At 42.5% G+C, this 21615-nt stretch overlaps 1 protein-coding gene across 1 annotated transcript; it reads left to right on the forward strand.

The window, feature by feature from the left end:
- Positions 1–8543: 8543 nt before the first annotated feature.
- Positions 8544–18452, forward strand: acod (Acyl-CoA desaturase). Its single transcript, NM_001139980.1, has 6 exons — positions 8544–8633; positions 8911–9171; positions 9815–9945; positions 14250–14455; positions 16753–16985; positions 17329–18452. The coding sequence occupies exons 2-6, from the start codon at positions 8940–8942 to the stop codon at positions 17532–17534; spliced, it is 1008 nt and encodes a 335-aa protein (NP_001133452.1). The 5' UTR covers positions 8544–8633; positions 8911–8939; the 3' UTR covers positions 17535–18452.
- Positions 18453–21615: the final 3163 nt, after the last annotated feature.

Raw genomic sequence — 21615 nt, forward strand, 5'->3', positions numbered from 1 at the left:
GTGTTCTCTATAGTGATGAATCACGCTTCACCATCTGGAAGTCCGACAAACGCATCTGGGTTTGGCAGATGCCAGGAGAACGCTACCTGTCCTACTGCATAGTGCCAACTGTAAAGTTTGGTGGAGGAGGAATAATGGTCTGGGGCTGTTTTTCATGGTTCGAGCTAGGTCCCTTAGTTCCAGTGAAGGGAAATCTTAATGCTACAGCATACAATGACATTCCAGACAATTCTGTGCTTCCAACTTTGTGGCAGCAGTTTGGGGAAGGCCATTTCCTGTTTCAGCATGATAACAATGCCCCTGTGCACAAAGCGAGGTCCATACAGAAATCGTTTGTCGAGATCCGTGTGGAGGAACTTGATTGGTCTGCACAGAGCCCTGACCTCAACCCCATCGAACACCTTTGGGATGAGTTGGAACGCAGACCTCGAGCCAGGCCTAATCACCCAACATCAGTTCCCGACCTCATTAATGCTTTTGTGGCTGAATGGAAGCAAGTCCCCCGTATTAATGTTCCAACATCTAGTGGAAAGCCTTCCCAGAAGAGTGGAGGATGTTATAGCAGCAAAGGGGGACCAACTCCATATTAATACCCATGATTTTGGAATGAGATGTTGGACCAGCAGGTGTCCACATACTTTTGGTCATGTAATTTACTCTCTGATGTGCTATGTTACACCCTGTTGTGTATTAGTTTCATTCTGTACTATAAGGTTGGTTGAAGAGATGTCAGTCAAACAGGTTGGCCAGAGAGAGCAAACAGAGAACATAATGTGGCAACAGAAGGCATAGAAGTACCTCACCCAGTGCTCATTATTTATACAATCCATTGATGCTTACATTGTCATCCGTTGCTGTATATATTTTTGTTTTGAAATAAAACAATTGAATTCATTCTTGTATAAATAAGCAAGTGTCAATGTTTAGTGCAGAAAGTGTATAAAGGGATTTATGATTGTGTAAGGTAGATTCTTCAGCAGAGTAGGCTAATGTACATGTGGGTCTACAGGAGAGAAGGGGAATGGATGGATGGATGGATGGATGAATGGATGGATGGATGGATGGCACGAGAGACTTAATAACAGCAGGTCAGGCTGAGCTGAACTGAGTGGTGAGTATGGAGCGGACCAACAGCATGGAACCAACCAGTATGGAACAGGTCAGTGTGGAACCGACCAGTATGGAACAGGTCAGTGTGGAACCAACCAGTATGGAACAGGTCAGTGTGGAACCGACCAGTATGGAACAGGTCAGTGTGGAACCGACCAGTATGGAACAGGTCAGTGTGGAACCGACCAGTGTGGAACCAGGCAGCGGTATGGAACCTGGCAGTGTGGAACCGCTTGTAGTGTGAACTTAACATATAAGGAATATATATTTTTTTAAATTATGTATAAAATCCCCAAAATTGACCTGAGGACATAGAAGTGTCCGTAGTTGCAGAATCACCCAATTACGAGACAGTGATACTATGAATGTTCTGACTTGTCATGTTGTGTCTTGCCGGTAGGTGGAGCCAAAACTCAGCTATAGCCATACAACAAAGCTGGAGGTTTTAAGGTGGGAACACGTCACCCCACTATCAAAGATTTCTATAACTAACCCAAGATATACCACAGCCTGTCCTTTCCAATGGGAGCAAATGAATCATAGTGGGCAGAACAAGGAAGGAGGTGGGCAGAGCCAAGCTCGAGCTAGTGAGATCCTATTGGCGTGTTCTAGAGTTGATTTGCATATTTCTGTTAAGGGAACGCCTACACTGAAGTGTATGTGTACAACAACAAAATTCACCCTTGCACTCCTAAACTACGCAATTTAAAAAAATATTTGGCAAAGCGTAAAATCTACAAAACATCTACTATGTTTGTTACAGATTGGAAACAGAAAACCGTATGGAGATCAAATGTTTCATCGATGAGAAAATGTGCAGATTGTAGGCCAAAATCCATCTGGCTTCATCTTCTCCCATTGGGGTTCCTGTCATCACCATATTTGGTAGTGAGTGGAAACGCCAACCGGTTTCTTCACATTTATACATCCAGTGAAATATCTGGCTCATTGTTCTATCTGTGCCACTATCATCCAAGGGAAATGTAAATTATAGGTAAGGTTAGGGTTTAGGGTAGGGACGTCCCAATGAGCTCAAAAAGGAATGACCATAAATTATAGGTTTGATTATTTTTTTTATTTTACTTCAGACGTGATGCCTAGCTAAGGTTTTCACTCACTTTGCAGGCATGTCGTAGGATTGGTCAGAGGGGAACACATGTTGAAGAAGAACTGCTGCTGATTGGTTGTGTTGAATCAGACGACGTAAGCTGTTGTGCAGGGTGATTTTACCAGGTGAACCACCCTAGTGCCATTATGACCTAAAGTAACCTCTTCTTGACAAGGTGATGTAACCATAACCTCCATCAAACACAATGCATATGTAATTATCCTACATTCACCAATGGGAAATGAACACAGTCTTATTGTGTTGGTGGGGTGTGTCAGAGTCATATGGTTTTATCCCAAATGGCTCCATATTCCCTATATAGTGCACTACTTTTGAATAGAGGGCCCTGGTCAAGTTAAGCACTATATGGGCAATAGAGTGCCATTTGGGGAGCAGAATATATCTCCATTCATAGTCTTACCCAGACATGATTCCTAGAGCTCTAGCCAGCTTTCAATTTTAGGGAACCCTTCACTTGAAATTTACTGAGAGCTTTGGCCTCAAAGACAAAGACAAAGACAGCACAGCCATGGATCTGTTTAGTAATCAAATACAAATGTATTTGCGCCGAATTCAACGGGTTACAACACCTTACCGTGAAATGCTTACTTACAAGCCCTTAGCAGCTAGCCTAGTGGTTAGAGCGTTGGGCCAGTAACCGGCAGCTAGCCTAGTGGTTAGTGTTGGGCCAATAACCGAAAGGTTGCTGGATCGAATCCCCGAGCTAACAGGGTAAAAATCTGTAATTCTGTCCCTGAACAAGGCAGTTAACCCACTGTTCCCCGGGTGCCAAAGACGTGGATGTTGATTAAGGCAGCCCCCCCTCACCTCTCTGATTCAGAGGGGTTGGGTTAAATGTGGAACACACATTTCAGTTGAATGCATTCAGTTGTACGACTGACTAGGTATCTCCCAATCCAGTTCAATAATAAGCCTACTCCAAATCAAATCAAATCAAATGTATTTATATAGCCCTTCTTACATCAGCTGATATCTCAAAGTGCTGTACAGAAACACAGCCTAAAACCCCAAACAGCAAGCAATGCAGGTGTAGAAGCACGGTGGCTAGGAAAAACTCCCTAGAAAGGCCAAAACCTAGGAAGAAACCTAGAGAGGAACCAGGCTATGAGGGGTGGCCAGTCCTCTTCTGGCTGTGCCGGGTGGAGATTATAGCAGCACATGGCCTAGATGTTCAAATGTTCATAAATGACCAGCATTGTCAAATAATAATAATCATAGTAGTTGTCGAGGGTGCAACAAGTCAGCAACACAAGAGTAAGTGTCAGTTGGCTTTTTCATAGCCGATCTTTGAGAGTATCTCTACCACTCCTGCTGTCTCTAGAGACTTGAAAACAGCAGGTCTGGGACAGGTAGCACGTCCGGTGAATAGGTCAGGGTTCCAGCAGGTCTGGGACAACAGGTCTGGGACATGGAAGCACGTCCGGTAAACAGGTCAGGGTTCCATAGCTGCAGGCAGAACAGTTGGAACTGGAGCAGCAGCACGGCCAGGTGAACTGGGGACAGCAAGGAGTCATCAAGCCAGGTAGTCCTGAGGCATGGTCCTAGTTCTCAGGTCCTCCGAGAGAGAGAAAGAAAGAAAGAGAAAGAGAGAATTAGAGAGAGCATATTTAAATTCACACAGGACACCGGAAAAGACAAGAGAAATACTCCAGATGTGACAGACTGACCCCGGCCCCCCGACACATAAACTACTGCAGCATAAATACTGGAGGCAGAGACAGGAGGGGTCAGGAGACACTGTGGCCCCATCCGATGAAACCCCCGGACAGGGCCAAACAGGTAGGATATAACCCCACCCACTTTGCCAAAGCACAGCCTCCACACCACTGGAGGGATATCTCCAACCACCAACATACCATCCCGGGACAAGGCCGAGTATAGCCCACAAAGATCTCCGCCACGGCACAGCCCAAGGGGGGGCACCAACCCAGACAGGAAGACCACGTCAGTGACTCAAACCACTCAAGTGACGCACCCCTCCCAGGGACGGCATGGAAGAACACCAGTAAGCCAGTGACTCAGCCCCCGTAATAGGGGTAGAGGCAGAGAATCCCAGTGGAAAGAGGGGAAACCGGCCAGGCAGAGACAGCAAGGATGATTTGGGATAAAAGAAGTGCAGCAGGTGTCTTTTTCCAAGTTGGGTCATTGGGGGGGGGGGGGGGGGGGGGGGTTCAACAAAATTCACAAATGAAATTATGCTCTAGAGACCTTTGATTATTCACTGTTAAAGGTTCATACACATTTCCATTACTATTATTATAGACTACATGAAAAATTAACCATTATTGACACTGGAAGACTACGGTGTCTGATCCCATGTAGGCCGTTGTGCCATTGATCAAGGCACTTAACTTCCACAAAGTAGAACTGCACTCTTAGTCACATGTTGTCAACATGTGGTAAACCCTCCATCTGGAGAGCTTCTGGGTGTGCAGGCTTGGCTTTTGATCCAACCCTGAAACACCCAAGTCTGCTTATCAAGGTCCTGTTGAGCAGCTGATGTTAAGGCTACAATGTGGTTAGAGCAGGGCTTGAACAAAAGTCTGCACACCCAGTAGCTATCCTGCAGTGGTGTAAAGTACTTAAGTAAAAAATACTTTAAAGTACTACTTAAGTAGATTTTGGGGGTATCTGTACTTTATTTTAATATTTATATTTTTAACAACTTTTACTTTTACTTCACAAAATTGCTCCAGAAAATTATGTACTTTTTACTCCATACATTTTCCCTGACACCAAAAAGTACTCGTTACATTTTAAATGCTTAGCAGGATAGAAAATGGTCCAATTCGCACACTTATCAAGAGAACATCCCTGGTCATCCCTACTGCCTCTGATCTGGAGGACTTACTAAACAGAGAACATCCCTGGTCAACCCTACTGCATCTGATCTGGTGGACTCACTAAACACAAATGCTTTTTTTTAAATGATGTCTGAGTGTTGACGTGTGACCCTGGCTGTATATAAGGAATTTATATAAGGAATTTTGTATTATTGGTACTTTTACTTTTGACACTTAAGTATATTTTAGAAATTACATTTACTTTTGATACTTAAGTATATTTAAAAATACCTTTAGACTTTTACTCAAGTAGTATTTCACTGGGTGACTTTCACTTTTACTTTAGTCATTTTCTATTAAGGTATCTTTACTTTTACTCAAGTATGAGAATTTAGTACTTTTTTCACCACTGCTATCCTGGAGGATGGTTGATATCCTGGAGGATGGTTGCTATCCTGGAGGATGGTTGCCACCCTTGAAATAAAATATTGCAACATTACAACCAAATACTTTTGTTTGTTTCAATAAATCAGGGATCAGATGGATAAGGTAGGATTCTTCAAAGCAAGGTATCTAAAACCTTGTTCCTGCAGGCCTTAATGCTCAAATCAGTTTTGTTTTTCAAATCCGTTTTGGACTACTGACTGTCCAAACAGCATGGCCAAATCGGATGTGTGTGTTCACACAGCAGTCATTTGCAGACAAGGCTACCCTAGTCGTCATAGTAACAACAGGTGTATGCCATAGTGGTGTAGCCTGATTAGTGGTGGTGCTTGTGCTTCCTATCACTCAGACGTTATATAGCAAGCTAAGATTAAGCAAATAAATAGGATTTGAGTCACTTCAAACTGCCAATGTGAACACGGCTTAACTGTTTATATATAAGGCTCAAATATTCAAATTTCCGGAGATATCAATGCACAGCACAGGAGGCTGCTGAGGGGAGAACGGCTCATAATAATGCCTGGAATGGAGCAAATGGAATGGTATCAAACACCTGGAAACCATGGAAACCATGTGTTTGATGTGTTTGATACCATTCCATTGATTCCACTCCAGTCATTACCATGAGCCTGTTCTCCCCAGTTAGGGTACCACCAACCTCCTGTGATGCACAGCAAGTTATTTGTCAATTAAACTATTCTTACAATTTTCGTTGTTGCAATTACATGGCTACGGTTTAATAGAGGGTAATCCCATCTTTCCAACGGTGCAGATTTATTTAGGCTAGTGCCGGTGGAAAGTCGACAACGACATTAATGCTTAGTTATAATTAACTAGCGAGATAACTGCTACATGTTGTTTTGAATTGGCTATCTACACTGAACAAAAATATAAATGCAACATGTAAAAGGTGTCCTTTTAAATATGACCAATCACTTATATATATATATATATATATATATATATATATATATATATATATATATATATATATATATATATATATATATATATATATATATATATATTATCCAGATAGATAAACACTCCAAACAGCCTTCCTAACTGCTCAGAGGCGTCTGCATGGTCCTAAAGCACACCTTTGCCTAGGTTTGTATCACATTCCAATGATAAAATTGAGGAATGTGGGGGGACTTGTTGCACCCCTGCCAGATACTGACTGGTTTTCTGATCCACACGGTATCTGTGACCAACAGATGCATATCTGTATTCCCAGTCATGTGAAATCCATAGATTAGGGACTAATGAATGTATTTCAATTGACTGATTTCCTTATATGAACTGTAACTCAGTAAAATCTTTGAAATTGTTGCATGTTGCGTTTATATTTTAGTTCAGTGTAGTCTGTTGTCTGTCATTATTTTATACCTGCTGCTGAATTGCCGCTCTCTCTCTCTCTCTCTCTCTCTCTCTCTCTCTGGAAACGAACCACTCACACTGGCAAACGTGCAGCATACACAGTAACGCAATGAAGGGTCATTCCTGTAATGGCTGATATGTCGATTTTTAAGTGATTGGTCATATTTAAAAGTGTGCCTTCATTAATTATATTAACAAAAATTATGAAACTAATTTCATTTACCTTTCATGACCTTAAAAACCCTAATTTGACACTTGGATCAGTGCATCATGCCATTCAGGCTGGCGCATTTTCAATCTGCACAATCTGGAACAGCCTACAGTCATGCACAGCTTCACAGACTAGCGGCAAATCAATTTAAACAAAGTGGAATCAGGAAATGAATGCCCTATTTTCATTGCTATTCAATGCAGATCCCGCCTTCCATTCCGCTTTGATCACCGTGTTTTGCCTAGGTGTGTGAATCTGCGCCAGCGACAGGCTACTTTGTTTTATAGAGGAGCTGGTTTGCAATTACCAAAAAATGTGAAGTCCGGGTACGGAGCTCTGGACAGGGCCAGCCCAAGTCAAGCAATCTCAGACATTATCTCTCACTACATTCCCATCACTAAAGGGCAACCATGTGGGTGTGGGTGTGGGTGTGGGTGTGGCTGAATCAATGGACAAAGTATTCTTCTTCTCTTTCTTCAGTGTCTGAATGAAAGTGGTGATATTAATAAAGATATGATGAATGAATCAAGCACATAAGAGACATGCCTATTATCACAAAGTTCATGAACCACCGAAGCTACTGAAATGTGGTGTGACATTCTGAGGCTTCCTGTGGAATTCATCATATAGGTGTGGGAAGCACAGCACTAGACGTGGTGACATCACTTGGCATAGCTGAAGCAGAGAGTGGAGGAACGACTGTAGCCTACCAACTATCTAATGGCTGAAGATAGTCTCATCATGCTGACAGTGTCGCCATCACTGATGATCCAAACCAACCGTTTGATTCTTATAAGATGTTTTTAGAATGGGCTACTGGTATTGTCAGTATTGCATTCCATTTCTAGAGTGCCAATCCAATAAAACAAATCCAATTAAACATATAAACTATTTGTGTGACTAAAGTAGGCCTACACTTTCTCCATCCAATATTTATCTTTGGGGGGGGGGGGGGGAAACTGTGTAATAACCCAGAACTGTACTGTAGTCATAAATCAAATCAAACTTTATTTGTCACATGCGTCGAATACATGTGTAGACCTTACCGTGAAATGCATATTTACAAGCTCTTTTAACCAACAGTGCAGTTCAAGAAAGAGTTAAGAAAATATTTTCCAAAGTAAAAAAAAATAATCCAAAGTAACACAATAAAATAACAATAAGAGGCTATATACAGGGGGTACCGGTACTGAGTCAGTTTGCAGGGGTACAGGTTAGTTGAGGTAATTTGTACGTGACTATGCAGAGACATGAAAACCAGACTGTAGTATATTATTATGTAAATGATGAGAATATTCTATAACCAGGTTTTATAACAACGTGAACATCAGATAACAGGACAACCAATGAAACGTCGCCAGAAAGGTGGTATCAAACCCAGCTTGTCCAATTACAGTCTCGTAAATATCTTGTCCAACCCCGTAGCACCTAGCAAGGTAACCTGCTTCAGCAACACTGTGTAACTTAGCTCATCACACAGCACGATATTATTTCCAATTCAGTGCCGTTTAGCACCATTTCAAACTTGATTCTGTCGTATTTGTTCCCATCAATCAACAGAAGTAGTCTTCATAAGGTACGTTTGATATTTTATATCATATAATACTGGGACTTTTCATCCAACATTAGCTAGCTAACGTTACGCGGCGTCTTGATGCCAGTGTTCAGCATCACCCAGCAACAGACAGGTTTTGTAACCATCGTGCAACGTTAACCACGATTTCGAGTGACATTAGCTAAAAATGTCAGTTTCTGCAGAAACAATACATTTAATTCACATTCATGCCACTATTTTATGACTGTTGTGATGTCTCGTATTTTGAAGGTAACAAAATGTCTGCTTTCGTTGCCAGTTTCATTCATCAACAAAATCACGGCGAGGATGACTGACACGGAGATAGAGGGTCCGGGGAGACACAGGAACGGGGATGTGCTCGCAGAATCGGCGACAAAAAGAGATGATGTGTTTGATGAAACGTACAAAGAGAAAGAAGGTCCTAAACCTTCAATGAGAATCGTGTGGAAAAATATCATATTGATGACTTTATTGCACATTGGAGCCGTGTACGGCATCTCCCTCGTCCCATCTGCTCATGTTTTGACCTGGGCTTGGTGTAAGTATGATAAAGCTAACCCACTTGTTATTTCAAATGAACTGAGTTTTACATTCAAATTGTTTTTATGGCGTAGTTAATTTTCACATCTGATTGGGCCCCCAGCACTGCTGGATTCGCCAGTCTTCAGTGCTGCGTAGCGCCATATCTCTCTGCCTCTTTCTCTCTCCCCTGCTGGTGGACACGGATGGTTGTCATTTCTCTGCAACTGTAATACTATAATAACCAGACATGTAGAAAGTTCTAGAAATAATGGTTATTATGCATTCATGAAAAAGTCCTAACCACATATGATTATTGTATTCCGGAGATAAGCTCCAAATGAATGATTCTATGGAAAAGAGACATTCTAATGTGACCCTAAGTGTATATTATTAGTATTATTCACTATCGCTCCTTTATATCCTGTTATGGAATAGCAGACCTTTTTTCTGGATTAGATGGCAAACAAATGAATGATTGTTTTAGGAAAAACAGAGAGTACAGGACCCATTCTTGATCTCTGCCACCTTATGCTATGTATGTTTATGGTCATGTTTCCTCTGTTTACCTTGCAAATGATTCTGCACGAGGAGCTGTTGTCATCTGACCATTAAATAGATTTTGTTCCTCTATCTTCCTTGTTCTCTCTCTTTCCACACAGCTGTGTTTTGCTTTTTAACAAGTGCTTTAGGAGTGACTGCGGGGGCTCACCGGCTATGGAGCCACAGGTCCTACAAGGCCTCGTTACCTCTCAGAATCTTTCTTGCCACTGCCAACTCCATGGCCTTTCAGGTAAAACATGTCTTTCCCACTTCACCTTTATTTAACCGGGTTGAACATCAGAAGACAGACAGTAACGGTATAAACACAAAACATCTTCATTTGTTATGATGAACAAACTTTCCCAAAGTATCATTCTGTTAGCCTGGTCAAGCAGACGACTGCATGCACTCAGAATGTGAGCTATCGCGAGATCAGGTTGTAATGTACAATGTTCATTCAAATTATGCTAATTTACAGTGCCTTTGGGAAATATTCAGACCCCTTGACTTCATCCACATTTTGTTACGTTACAGCCTTATTCTAAAATGGATTAAGTATATATATTTTTAATCCTCAGCAATTTACACACAATGCCCCATAATGACAAAGCGTAAACAGGTTTTGAGACATTTTTGCAAATGTATTAAAAAAAAAACGTGTTTACGTAAGTATTCAGACCCTTTGCTATGAGACTCGAAATTGAGCTCAGGTGCGTCCTGTTTCCATTGATCATCCTTGAGATGTTTCTACTACTTGAGTGGAGTCCACCTGTGGTCAATTCAATTGGACATGATTTGGAAAGACCCACACCTGTCTATATAAGGTCCCACAGTTAACAGTGCATGTCAGAGAAAAAAACAAGCCATGAAGTCGAAGGAATTGTCCGTAGAGCTCCGAGACAGGATTGTGTTGAGGCTCAGATCTGGGAGAGGGTACCAAAACATTTCTGCAGCATTGAAAGTCCCCAAGAACACGGTGGCCTCCATCATTCTCAAATGGAACAAGTTTGGAACCAACAAGACTCTACTTGGAGCTGGCTGCAGGGCCAAACTGAACAATCGGGAGAGAAGGGCCTTGGTCAGGGAGGTGACCAAGAACCCAATGGTCACTCTGACAGAGCTCCAGAGTTCCTCTGTGGAGAAGGGAGAACCTTCCAGAAGGACAACCATCTCTGCAGCACTCCACCAATCAGGCCTTTTATGGTAGAGTGGCCAGACGGAAGCCCTTCTTCAGTAAAAGGCACATGACAGCCTTTTGTGCTGTTGTCTGTGCCCAATAATGTTTGTACCATGTTTTGTGCTGCTACCATGTTGTGTTGCTACCATGTTGTTGTCATGTTGTGTTGCTACCATGCTGTTTTATCATGTGTTGCTGCCTTGCTATGTTGTTGTCTTAGGTCTCTCTTTATGTAGTGTTGTGTCCTTTTGGTAGGCCATCATTGTAGATAAGAATTTGTTCTTAACCTCTCTGGGCCAGTGGGACGCTTGCGTCCCACCCTAATCAACAGCCAGTGGAATCGCGTCACGCTAAATGCAAAACCTCAAATGCTATAACTTCAATTTCTCAAACATATGACTATTTTACACCGTTTTATAGATACACCTCTCCTGAATCGAACCACGTTGTCCGATTTCAAAAAGGCTTTACAGCAAAAGCAAAACATTCGATTATGTCAGCAGAGTACCCAGCCAGAAATAATCACACAGCCATTTTCAAAGCAACTAGCATGCATCACAAATACCCAAAACACAGCTAAATGCAGCACTAACCTTTGACAACCTTCATCAGATGACACTCCTAGGACATCATGTTACACAACACATGCATTTTTTGTTCGATAAAGTTCATATTTATATATAAAAACAGCATTTTACATCGGCGCATGACGTTCAGAAAATCTTTTGCCTCAAATGCTTCCGGTTTATTAGCGCTACAATTTACAAAATTACTATTCGAAAACATTGTTAAAATGTAATATTGTCATTCAAAGACTTATAGATTAACATGTCTTGAATGCCATCTCTTTGCCAGATTTAAAAATAACTTTACTGGGAAATCACACTTTGCAATAAACGACGTGGTATGCCCAGAAAAAAAGTCTAGGCTATAAATGTTGGAGCCATCTTGGAACGATCAACCATCAAAAATACTATTGTAAATAATCCCTTACCTTTGATTATCTTTATCAGAAGGCACTTCTAGGAATCCCAGGTCCATAACAAATGTAGTTTTGTTAAAAAAAGTTAATAATTTATGTCCCAATAGTGTTAGTGCGCTCCGAAGGCTAGTGAAAATGTACCGTGTGCGTCTGACTTGTCGTCAGGAATGAGCAAAAAAATATATATTTAAGTTCGTTCAAACATGTCAAACGTTTTATAACATAAATCTTTAGGGGCTTTTTCAACCAGGGCTTCAATAATATTCCATTGGGACGGTTGCATTGTCTTTCAAAACGTTTCGAAAAGGGAGAGTACCCATGGGCGCCGACGTCACAATGGTAATGGCCCATCCCCTGTGACCAAGATAAACAGGCTCTCAGTCAATGTTGATAGTAGGAGACTCAAACCACTTTGTAAAGACTGGGGACATCTAGTGGAAGCCATAGGAAGTGCAAAATGATCCACAAGCCCCTGTGTGTTTCAGTGGCAAATGTTTGAAGTGATTTCCACACATCAGATTTCAGTTTCCTGTCAGGATTTGTCTCAGGGTTTTGCCTGCCATATGAGTTCTGTTATACTCACAGACACCATTCAAACAGTTTTAGAAACTTTAGGGTGTTTTCTATCCAAAGCCAATAATTATATGCATATTCTAGTTACTGGGCAGGAGTAGTAACCAGATTAAATCGGGTACGTTTTTTTATCCGGCCGTGTCAATACTGCCCCCTAGCCCTAACCTGACTTGCCTAGTTAAATAAAGGTTAAATACAAAATAAAAACAGCCTGCTTGGAGTTTGCCAAAAGGAACCTGAAGACTCACACCATGAGAAACAAGAATCTCTGATGAAACCAAGATTAAACTCTTTGGCCTGAATAACGTCTGGAGGAAACCTGGAACCATCCCTACGGTGAAGCATGGTGGTGGCAGCATCATGTCTGGAGGAAACCTGGAACCATCCCTACGGTGAAGCATGGTGGTGGCAGCATCATGTCTGGAGGAAACCTGGAACCATCCCTACGGTGAAGCATGGTGGTGGCAGCATCATGTCTGGAGGAAACCTGGAACCATCCCTATGGTGAAGCATAGTGGTGGCAGCATCATGTCTGGAGGAAACCTGGAACCATCCCTACGGTGAAGCATAATGGTGGCAGCATCATGTTGTTGGGATGTTTTTCAGCGGCAGGGACTGGGAGAAGAGTCAGGATCGAGGCAGAGATGAACGGAGCAAAGTACAGAGAGGTCCTTGATGAAAATCTGCTCCAGAGCGCTCAGAACCTCAGACTGGGGGCGAACGTTCACCTTCCAACAGGACAACGACCCTAAGCACAGCCAAGACAACGCAGGAATGGCCTCGGGACAAGTCTCTGAATGTCCTTGAGTGGCCCAGCCAGAGCCCGGACTTGGACCCGATTGAACATCCCAGGAGAGACCTGTAACTAGCTGTGCCACGACATTCCCCCATCCAACCTGACGGGACTTGTGAGGATCTGCAGAGAAGAATAGGAGAAACTCCCCAAATACAGGTGTGCCAAGCTTGTAGCATCATACGCAAGAAGATTCAAGGCTGTAATCGCTGCCAAAGGTGCTTCAATAAAGTACTGAGTAAAGGGTCTGAATACTTATGTAAATGTGATATTTCCGTTGTTGTTTTTTCATACATTTGTCATTACGGGGTATTGTGTGTAGATTGATTAGAATTATTTTTTAAATCAATTTTAGAATAATGCTGTAACAAAAGTTTGGAAAAAGTGAATGGGTCTGAATACTGTATACGTCACAGGCAATGGGATGTATTTTTGTAATGTAATTTGAGTTGACAACACAGCAAAGATTGAAAGGTACGCTTCCTGCTTTTATTTCCTGGATTGGTCTAGTTTGAAGATAACAAAGTTTAGGCCAATGTAGTAATTCCATGCAGAAGCGTTTGAAAATGAACAAATTCATTGGACCAGCGCCGCGTTGCTGATTCTACAGGATTAGCGAGTAAAAATGACTGGAAGTGAATGTTAGCAGTACTGAAAGTTGGCCATGAAAGTGGAGAATAAACAATCGTAGTTCATTTCAGCTAACTACTCAGTAAACACAATAACTGTTGTTCTGGTCATTTAAAAACGTTTTTCAAATGATCTACATCCACTTTATTACTTGATGTCCCGACCGCTGGTCACGTTTTCAATGCTAATCCTGTAGAATCAGCAACGGCACCGGTCCAATGAATTTGTTACTTTTCAAACGCTCTGCATGGAATTATTCCGCTGTCTTTACCAGTATATTAACGACCTAGGCATGGGTACACTCAAAATGGCTGCCAAGTCCACCCATTATGCCATCAGGCCCATTCTGTGGATTCTATGTGTAAATATTTGTCTTTGCCCCCCCACACCCCATTACAGAATGACATCTTTGAATGGGCTCGGGACCACAGAGTTCACCACAAGTTTTCAGAGACCGATGCCGACCCCCACAACGCCGTCCGAGGGTTCTTCTTTGCCCACATCGGTTGGCTCCTGGTGCGTAAACACCCAGACGTCATTGAGAAGGGGAAGAAGCTGGAGCTCAGTGACTTGAAGGCTGACAAAGTTGTCATGTTCCAGAGGAAGTATGTATTCCTTCCTGATGATCAATTTAAACAGTATTTGTTGAATTTTCTCTTCCATAACTGTTTCTGTTCACTCTATAATCTGTGACGACACTCCCCACTAAACCCAGCCTATTCATAGTTAGATCATCAATATGACTCACAAGGTTTCAGAAGCCTCTTAACAATGGAGATCTGGAACATCCATGACCTCATGTTGTGTATTTGTAACTGAATAATGTGATCATCTGTCAAAGAAGAGGCTGCCAGCCGAGACAGTGTTACTGTGTTGGGTCCTGTAGAGAGAGAGACTGTTAGACTGACAGTCTATCTGCTGTGTTGGGTCCTGTACAGAGAGAGAGAGACTGTCAGTCTATCTGCTGTGTTGGGCCCTGTAGAGAGAGGTCTGTTAGACTGACAGTCTAGCTGCTGTGTTGGGTCCTGTACAGAAAGGTCTGTTATATTGACTGTTCGCTTGTTTATTCCATGTGTAACTCTGTGTTGTTGTTTGTGTCACACTGCTTTGCTTTATCTTGGCCAGGTTGCAGTTGTAAATGAGAACTTGTTCTCAACTAGTTTACCTGGTTAAATAAAGGTGAAATAAATAAATAGAGGTCGACTGATTAATCGGCAGGGCCGACTTCAAGTTTTCATAACAATCGGTAATCGGCATTTTTGGACACCAATCATGGCCGATTATTGCACTCCACGAGAAGACTGCGTGGCAGGCTGACCACCTGTTATGCGAGTGCAGCAAGGAGCCACGGTAAGGTGCTAGCTAGCATTAAACTTATCTTATAAAAAACAATCAATCTTAACATAATCACTAGTTAACTACACATGGTTGATGATATTACTAGTTTAACTAGCTTGTCCTGCGTTGCATATAATCGATGCGGTGCCTGTTAATTTCTCATCGAATCACAGCCTACTTCGCCAACGGGTGATGATTTAACAAGCGCAATCGCAAAAAAAAGCACTGTCGTTGCACCAATGTATAAACATCAATGCCTTTCTTAAATTAATACACAAGTATCAATCAATACACATATATTTTTAAACCTGCATATTTAGTTAATATTGCCTGCTAACATGAATTTATTTTAACTATGGAAATTGTGTCACTTCTCTTGCGTTCTGTGCAAGCAGAGTCAGGGTATATGCAGCAGTTTGGGCCGCCTGGCTCGTTGCGAACTGTGAAGACATTTTCTTACTAACAAAGACCATAATTAATTTGCCAGAATTTTACATAATTATGACATAACATTGAAGGTTGTGCTATGTAACAGCAATATTTAGACTTAGGGATGCAACCCGTTCGATAAAATACGGAACGGTTCCGTATTTCACTGAAAGAATAAACGTTTTGTTTTCGAAATGATAGTTTCCGGATTCGACCATGTTAATGACCTAAGGCTCGTATTTCTGTGTGTTTATTATATTCTAATTAAGTCTATGATTTGATAGAGCAGTCTGACTGAGCGGTGGTAGGCAGCAGCAGGCTCGTAAGCATTCATTCAAACAGCACTTTCCTGCATTTGCCAGCAGCTCTTCGCTGTGCTTCAAGCATTGCGCTGTTTATGACTTCAAGTCTATCAACTCCCGAGATTGGGCTGGCAATACTATAGTGCCTATAAGAACATCCAATAGTCAAAGGTGTATGAAATACAAATGGTATAGAGAGACATATTCCTATAATAACTACAACCTAAAGCTTCTTAACTGGGAATATTGAAGACTCATGTTTAAAGGAACCACCAGCTTTCATATGTTCTCATGTTCTGAGCAAGGCACTTAAACGTTAGCTTTTTTACATGGCACATATTGCACTTTTACTTTCTTCTCCAACACTGTGTTTTTGCATTATTTAAACCAAATTGAACATGTTTCATTATTTATTTGAGACTAAATTGATTTTATTTATGTATTAAGTTAAAATAAGTGTTCATTCAGTATTGTTGCAATTGTTATTAGTACATATATAAATCGGCCGATTAATCGGTATCGGCGCTGGAAAATCATAATCGGTCGACCTCTAGTCTGTTAGGATGTCAGTCTATCTGCTGTGCTGGGTCCTGTATGTGGTAGTGGATTAGGGACCTGAGGGCACACACTTAGTGTGTTGTGAAATCTGTTATGAATGTATTGTAATGTTTTTCAAAATTGTATAACTGCCTTAATGTTGCCGGACCCCACGAAGAGTAGCTGCTGTTACATGTCTATTCAAACTGTCAGTGTATCTTCTGTGCTGCCTCCGTATGATGGGTATTACAAGATGTGATGGAGGATATGTCTCTGTACTCTGGTCTTCTCCACAGGTATTACAAGATGTCAGTGGTGCTGATGTGCTTCTCCATCCCCATGTTTGTTCCTTGGTGCCTGTGGGGAGAGAGCCTGTGGCTGGGCTACTTCGTGCCAGGCCTGCTGAGATACACCCTGGTACTGAACGCTACCTGGCTGGTCAACAGTGCTGCCCACATGTGGGGAAACCGGCCCTACGACACCAACATCAACCCCAGAGAGAACAAGTTTGTCACCCTTAGTGCCATAGGTATGTTAGCTACCTCTTGCCATTTTAAAATACCTTAACTTCATTAAGTCGCTCCTTTATAACATGTAGTTATATCGTAGATGACTCTATACTGGGGCCTCCTGAGTGGCGCAGTGGTCTAAGGCACTGCTTCGCATTGCTAGCTGTGCCACTAGAGATCCTGGGTTCGAGTCCAGGCTCTGTCGTGACCGGGAGACCCTGGGGCGGCGCACAATTGGCCCAGCGTCGTCCGGGTTAGGGGAGGGTTTCCTCGGCCTGTGGGTGTTCACATCTTACAAGTTATCTTGAATATTTTTTTCTGTGTAAATAATGGCCAAACTATGGTTTCCTGTCACTTTTTCAGGTGAAGGATTCCATAACTATCACCACACCTTCCCTTATGATTATGCATCAAGTGAGTTTGGCTGCAGACTGAACCTGACCACCTGTTTCATCGACTTGATGTGTTTCCTCGGCCTGGCAAAGGACTGCAAGAGAGTGTCCCCTGAAATAGTGCTGTCCCGGGCTCAGCGCACTGGGGACGGAAGCACCCGGAACCGGAGTGGCTAAGAGGTTTCCCCAATCTCAAAAAAGCTCCAAAACAAAACTAATGTAAAAAAAATATAGAGAGAAAACTGACAAAAGCTTAGTTTGCAGTGTAATTTTGAGAGATGCTTCTCTATCTTGTAGCTACGTCACAGCTTCACTCTTCTCCTTTGTGAGCTATACATTTCCTAAAGACTTCTTAAAGATTCATGTTAGCTTTTAAATAGGGACTTTTAATCACCTGATGTTTTACTGTTTCATTTCTTCTTCGCTGCAGCAAATAGTCTGTTGTGTGAAATGGTACAAATCTGTCTGTTGCCAAAGCTGGTATGCTGCCATTGGTCAAGCCTCCCTCAGTAGGCTGGAGGAGGTATTCCTGAGCTGTGAATGCTTCTTCTGCTGCAATGGTACGTTGATGTTGCATAGGCAATCAATCCAGAGTTTCTTAAACCGCAGTCAAGTATTAAAGGAGAGATTAGAAAAATAAGAAAGCTTTTTAAACTTGTTGTTGTGACACCTTGAAATCTCCATCTTGAAGTGAAGCTGTCAGTTGTGTCCATAGCTTTCATGTAATGTGGGTCATGTAACCAAAACAGATACTTTTCTATTCTTAAAGTAACTGTCCAGTGAAAATCTCACTTTTAAAAGGTCATATTCTGTTTACTCATACCCAAATAATGTTGCGGACTCGTCCTATACTTGTATTTGTGGCCAAAGCATAAATTGGAGGAAGAAAAATCACTTCAAAAATCCCACTTCAAACTTGTATCTCAAACAGACGGTTTAAAAAATGCTTGCTATTTCCTCATATAGTATGATGTTCTGGCCAATCAGCGGCTTACTCACATTAATATTTATAATGACCGGTATATACGCCCACACCATTCCAACACAGAAAAGCTGCTTTTTAACAGACTTAATTAAAACATTTGTAAGAAACTATTTCACTCATTGTAATTTATTACAAGTCATATTTCATAAAACTCTGGAAACAGTGGACAGTTACTTTAATACTCAATGATTATTGGATATTAATAAGGAATAGAGTCTTGAAACGTGGAAAACCATGTTCCATTTCATAGAGTATATGAGATTTATTAGGTTTCAACTGACTTGGTTCTTATTCAACATTGTTACAGTTTACAGCAAAGTGTTTAAAGTATACATAAGGACTTACTTTATTGAGAGGGGTCGCAGTGGAACTGAATAAAGCACAGACATGACGGTACTGTCACAAAAAGAGATTAGAGATTTTATACTTCTTAGAAGAATACATGCTCCCCTCCCTAGATTTTCAACCAGGTTAGAGCTATATATATATATTAGTAAAAAAATATTTTTGAATGTGCTGTTTCTTATCGAAGCAGGGCTGACTAACCACATCTGGGGCCCTAGGTGAGAATATTTTGGACCCCCCCCCTCATGGCGGTAGAGCAAGACATTTTTTAAAGCTGACTCCCTGCAATTGTACACATTTTGCCATGGGGCAGAGATAAAAATGTGCCGTTTTAAAGCTAATTTCCCAGTTGGTAATCCGGCCATGAATATAAAACAGTTCTCTGCCATGGCCATTCTACCGTAGGCTGTGTGTACTTTGTACAAGCTATTTGTAGTCTACAGCATTTTTAATTGAATTGACAAAAAAACAACTCAATAAAAAATTATTTCGTTGATAAAGGTAAACTAGTAAAAGGTGAATGTAAAATGTAGTTGTTAGGATTATGGCCATAAAATGTACTTCTGAAGAGGGACCTGCAGTATTTATTTTTACCTTGGCAAGTAAGTTAAGAACAAATTCTTATTTTCAATGACAGCCTAGGAACAGTGGGTTAAATGCCTTGTTCAGGGGCAGAACAACAGATTTTTGCTTTGTCAGGTCAGGGATTTGATCTAGCAACCTTTCAGTTACTGACCAAACGCTCTAACCACTAGGCTACCTGCTGGTTACTGGTCCAACGCTCTACCCACTAGGCTACCTGCTGGTTACTGGTCCAACGCTCTAACCACTAGGCTACCTGCTGGTTACTGGTCCAACGCTCTAACCACTAGGCTACCTGCCGGTTACTGGTCCAACGGTCTAACCACTAGGCTACCTGCTGGTTACTGGCCCAACGCTCTAACCACTAGGCTACCTGCTGGTTACTGGCCCAACGCTCTAACCACTAGGCTACCTGCTGGTTACTGGCCCAACTCTCTAACCACTAGGCTACCTGCTGGTTACTGGCCCAACGCCATAACCACTAGGCTACCTGCTGGTTACTGGTCCAACATTCTAACCACTAGGCTACCGGTCCAACACTCTAACCACTAGGCTACCTGCTGGTTACTGGCCCAACTCTCTAACCACTAGGCTACCTGCTGGTTACTGGCCCAACGCTCTAACCACTAGGCTACCTGCTGGTTACTGGTCCAACATTCTAACCACTAGGCTACCGGTCCAACACTCTAACCACTAGGCTACCTGCTGGTTACTGGCCCAACACTCTAACCACTAGGCTACCTGCTGGTTACTGACCCAACCCTCTAACCACTAGGCTACCTGCTGGTTACTAGTCCAACGCTCTAACCACTAGGCTACCTGCTGGTTACTGGTCCAACGCTCTAACCACTAGGCTACCTGCTGGTTACTGGTCCAACGCTCTAACCACTAGGCTACCTGCTGGTTACTGGTCCAACGCTCTAACCACTAGGCTACCTGCCGGTTACTGGTCCAACTCTCTAACCACTAGGCTACCTGCCGGTTACTGGTCCAACGCTCTAACCACAGGCTACCTGCTGGTTACTGGCCCAACACTCTAACCACTAGGCTACCTGCTGGTTACTGACCCAACCCTCTAACCACTAGGCTACCTGCTGGTTACTAGTCCAACGCTCTAACCACTAGGCTACCTGCTGGTTACTGGTCCAACGCTCTAACTACTAGGCTACCTGCTGGTTACTGGTCCAACGCTCTAACCACTAGGCTACCTGCCGGTTACTGGTCCAACTCTCTAACCACTAGGCTACCTGCCGGTTACTGGTCCAACGCTCTAACCACAGGCTACCTGCTGGTTACTGGGCCAACACTCTAACCACTAGGCTACCTGCTGGTTACTGGCCCAACGCTCTAACCACTAGACTACCTGCTGGTTACTGGCCCAACTCTCTAACCACTAGGCTACCTGCTGGTTACTGGTCCAACGCTCTAACCACTAGGCTACCTGCTAGTTACTGGTCCAACGCTCTAACCACTAGGCTACCTGCTGGTTACTGGTCCAACGCTCTAACCACTAGGCTACCTGCTGGTTACTGGTCCAACGCTCGAACCACTAGGCTACCTGCTGGTTACTGGTCCAACGCTCTGACCACTAGGTTACCTGCTGGTTACTGGCCCAACGCTCTAACCACTAGGTTACCTGCTGGTTACTGGTCCAACGCTCTAACCACTAGGCTACCTGCCCCAGTATCCCCAGTATCATAATATTTAACTTATTGATAACACGGTTATATAAGGAGTTAATCCACATTTAGTTTAAAACATTCAACAACTACTATACGGTACATTTCTTCCATACCTTCCTCTCTGCCAAGATGAAAATGTCAGTTGATTTTTCTCGTAATATTTGATAATAAATTTAACTGCCAAAATAATAACGCTTGAGTAAATCGGGGATGCAAAGTGTATTGAAGCAGGTGCTTCCACACAGGTGTGGTTTCCTGAGTTAATTAAGCAATTAACATTCCATTATGCTTAGGGTCATGCATAAAAATGCTGGGCAGGCCATTATTATGGCTACCATGGCTATGTCCCCATAGGATGACAATGCCCCATCCACAGGGCAAGAGTGGTTTGATGAGCATGAAAACGATGTAAACCATATGCCATGGTCGTCTCAGTCACCAGATCTCAACCCAATTGAACACTTATGGGAGATTCTGGAGCGACGCCTGATGCAGTGTTTTACACCACTGCCAACAAAACACCAACTGGAGGAATTTCTCCTGGAATAATGGTGTCGCATCCCTCCAACAGAGTTCCAGACACTTGTAGACTCTATGCCAAGGTGAAGCTGTTCTGGCTCGTGGTGGTGTTTTATTTTGTCAGTTACCTCTATGTACTCTTAAT

Source organism: Salmo salar, chromosome 01 (assembly GCF_965601325.2).
Source record: "Salmo salar chromosome 01, fSalSal1, whole genome shotgun sequence".
In the NCBI taxonomy this organism is placed as follows: Eukaryota; Metazoa; Chordata; class Actinopteri; order Salmoniformes; family Salmonidae; genus Salmo; species Salmo salar.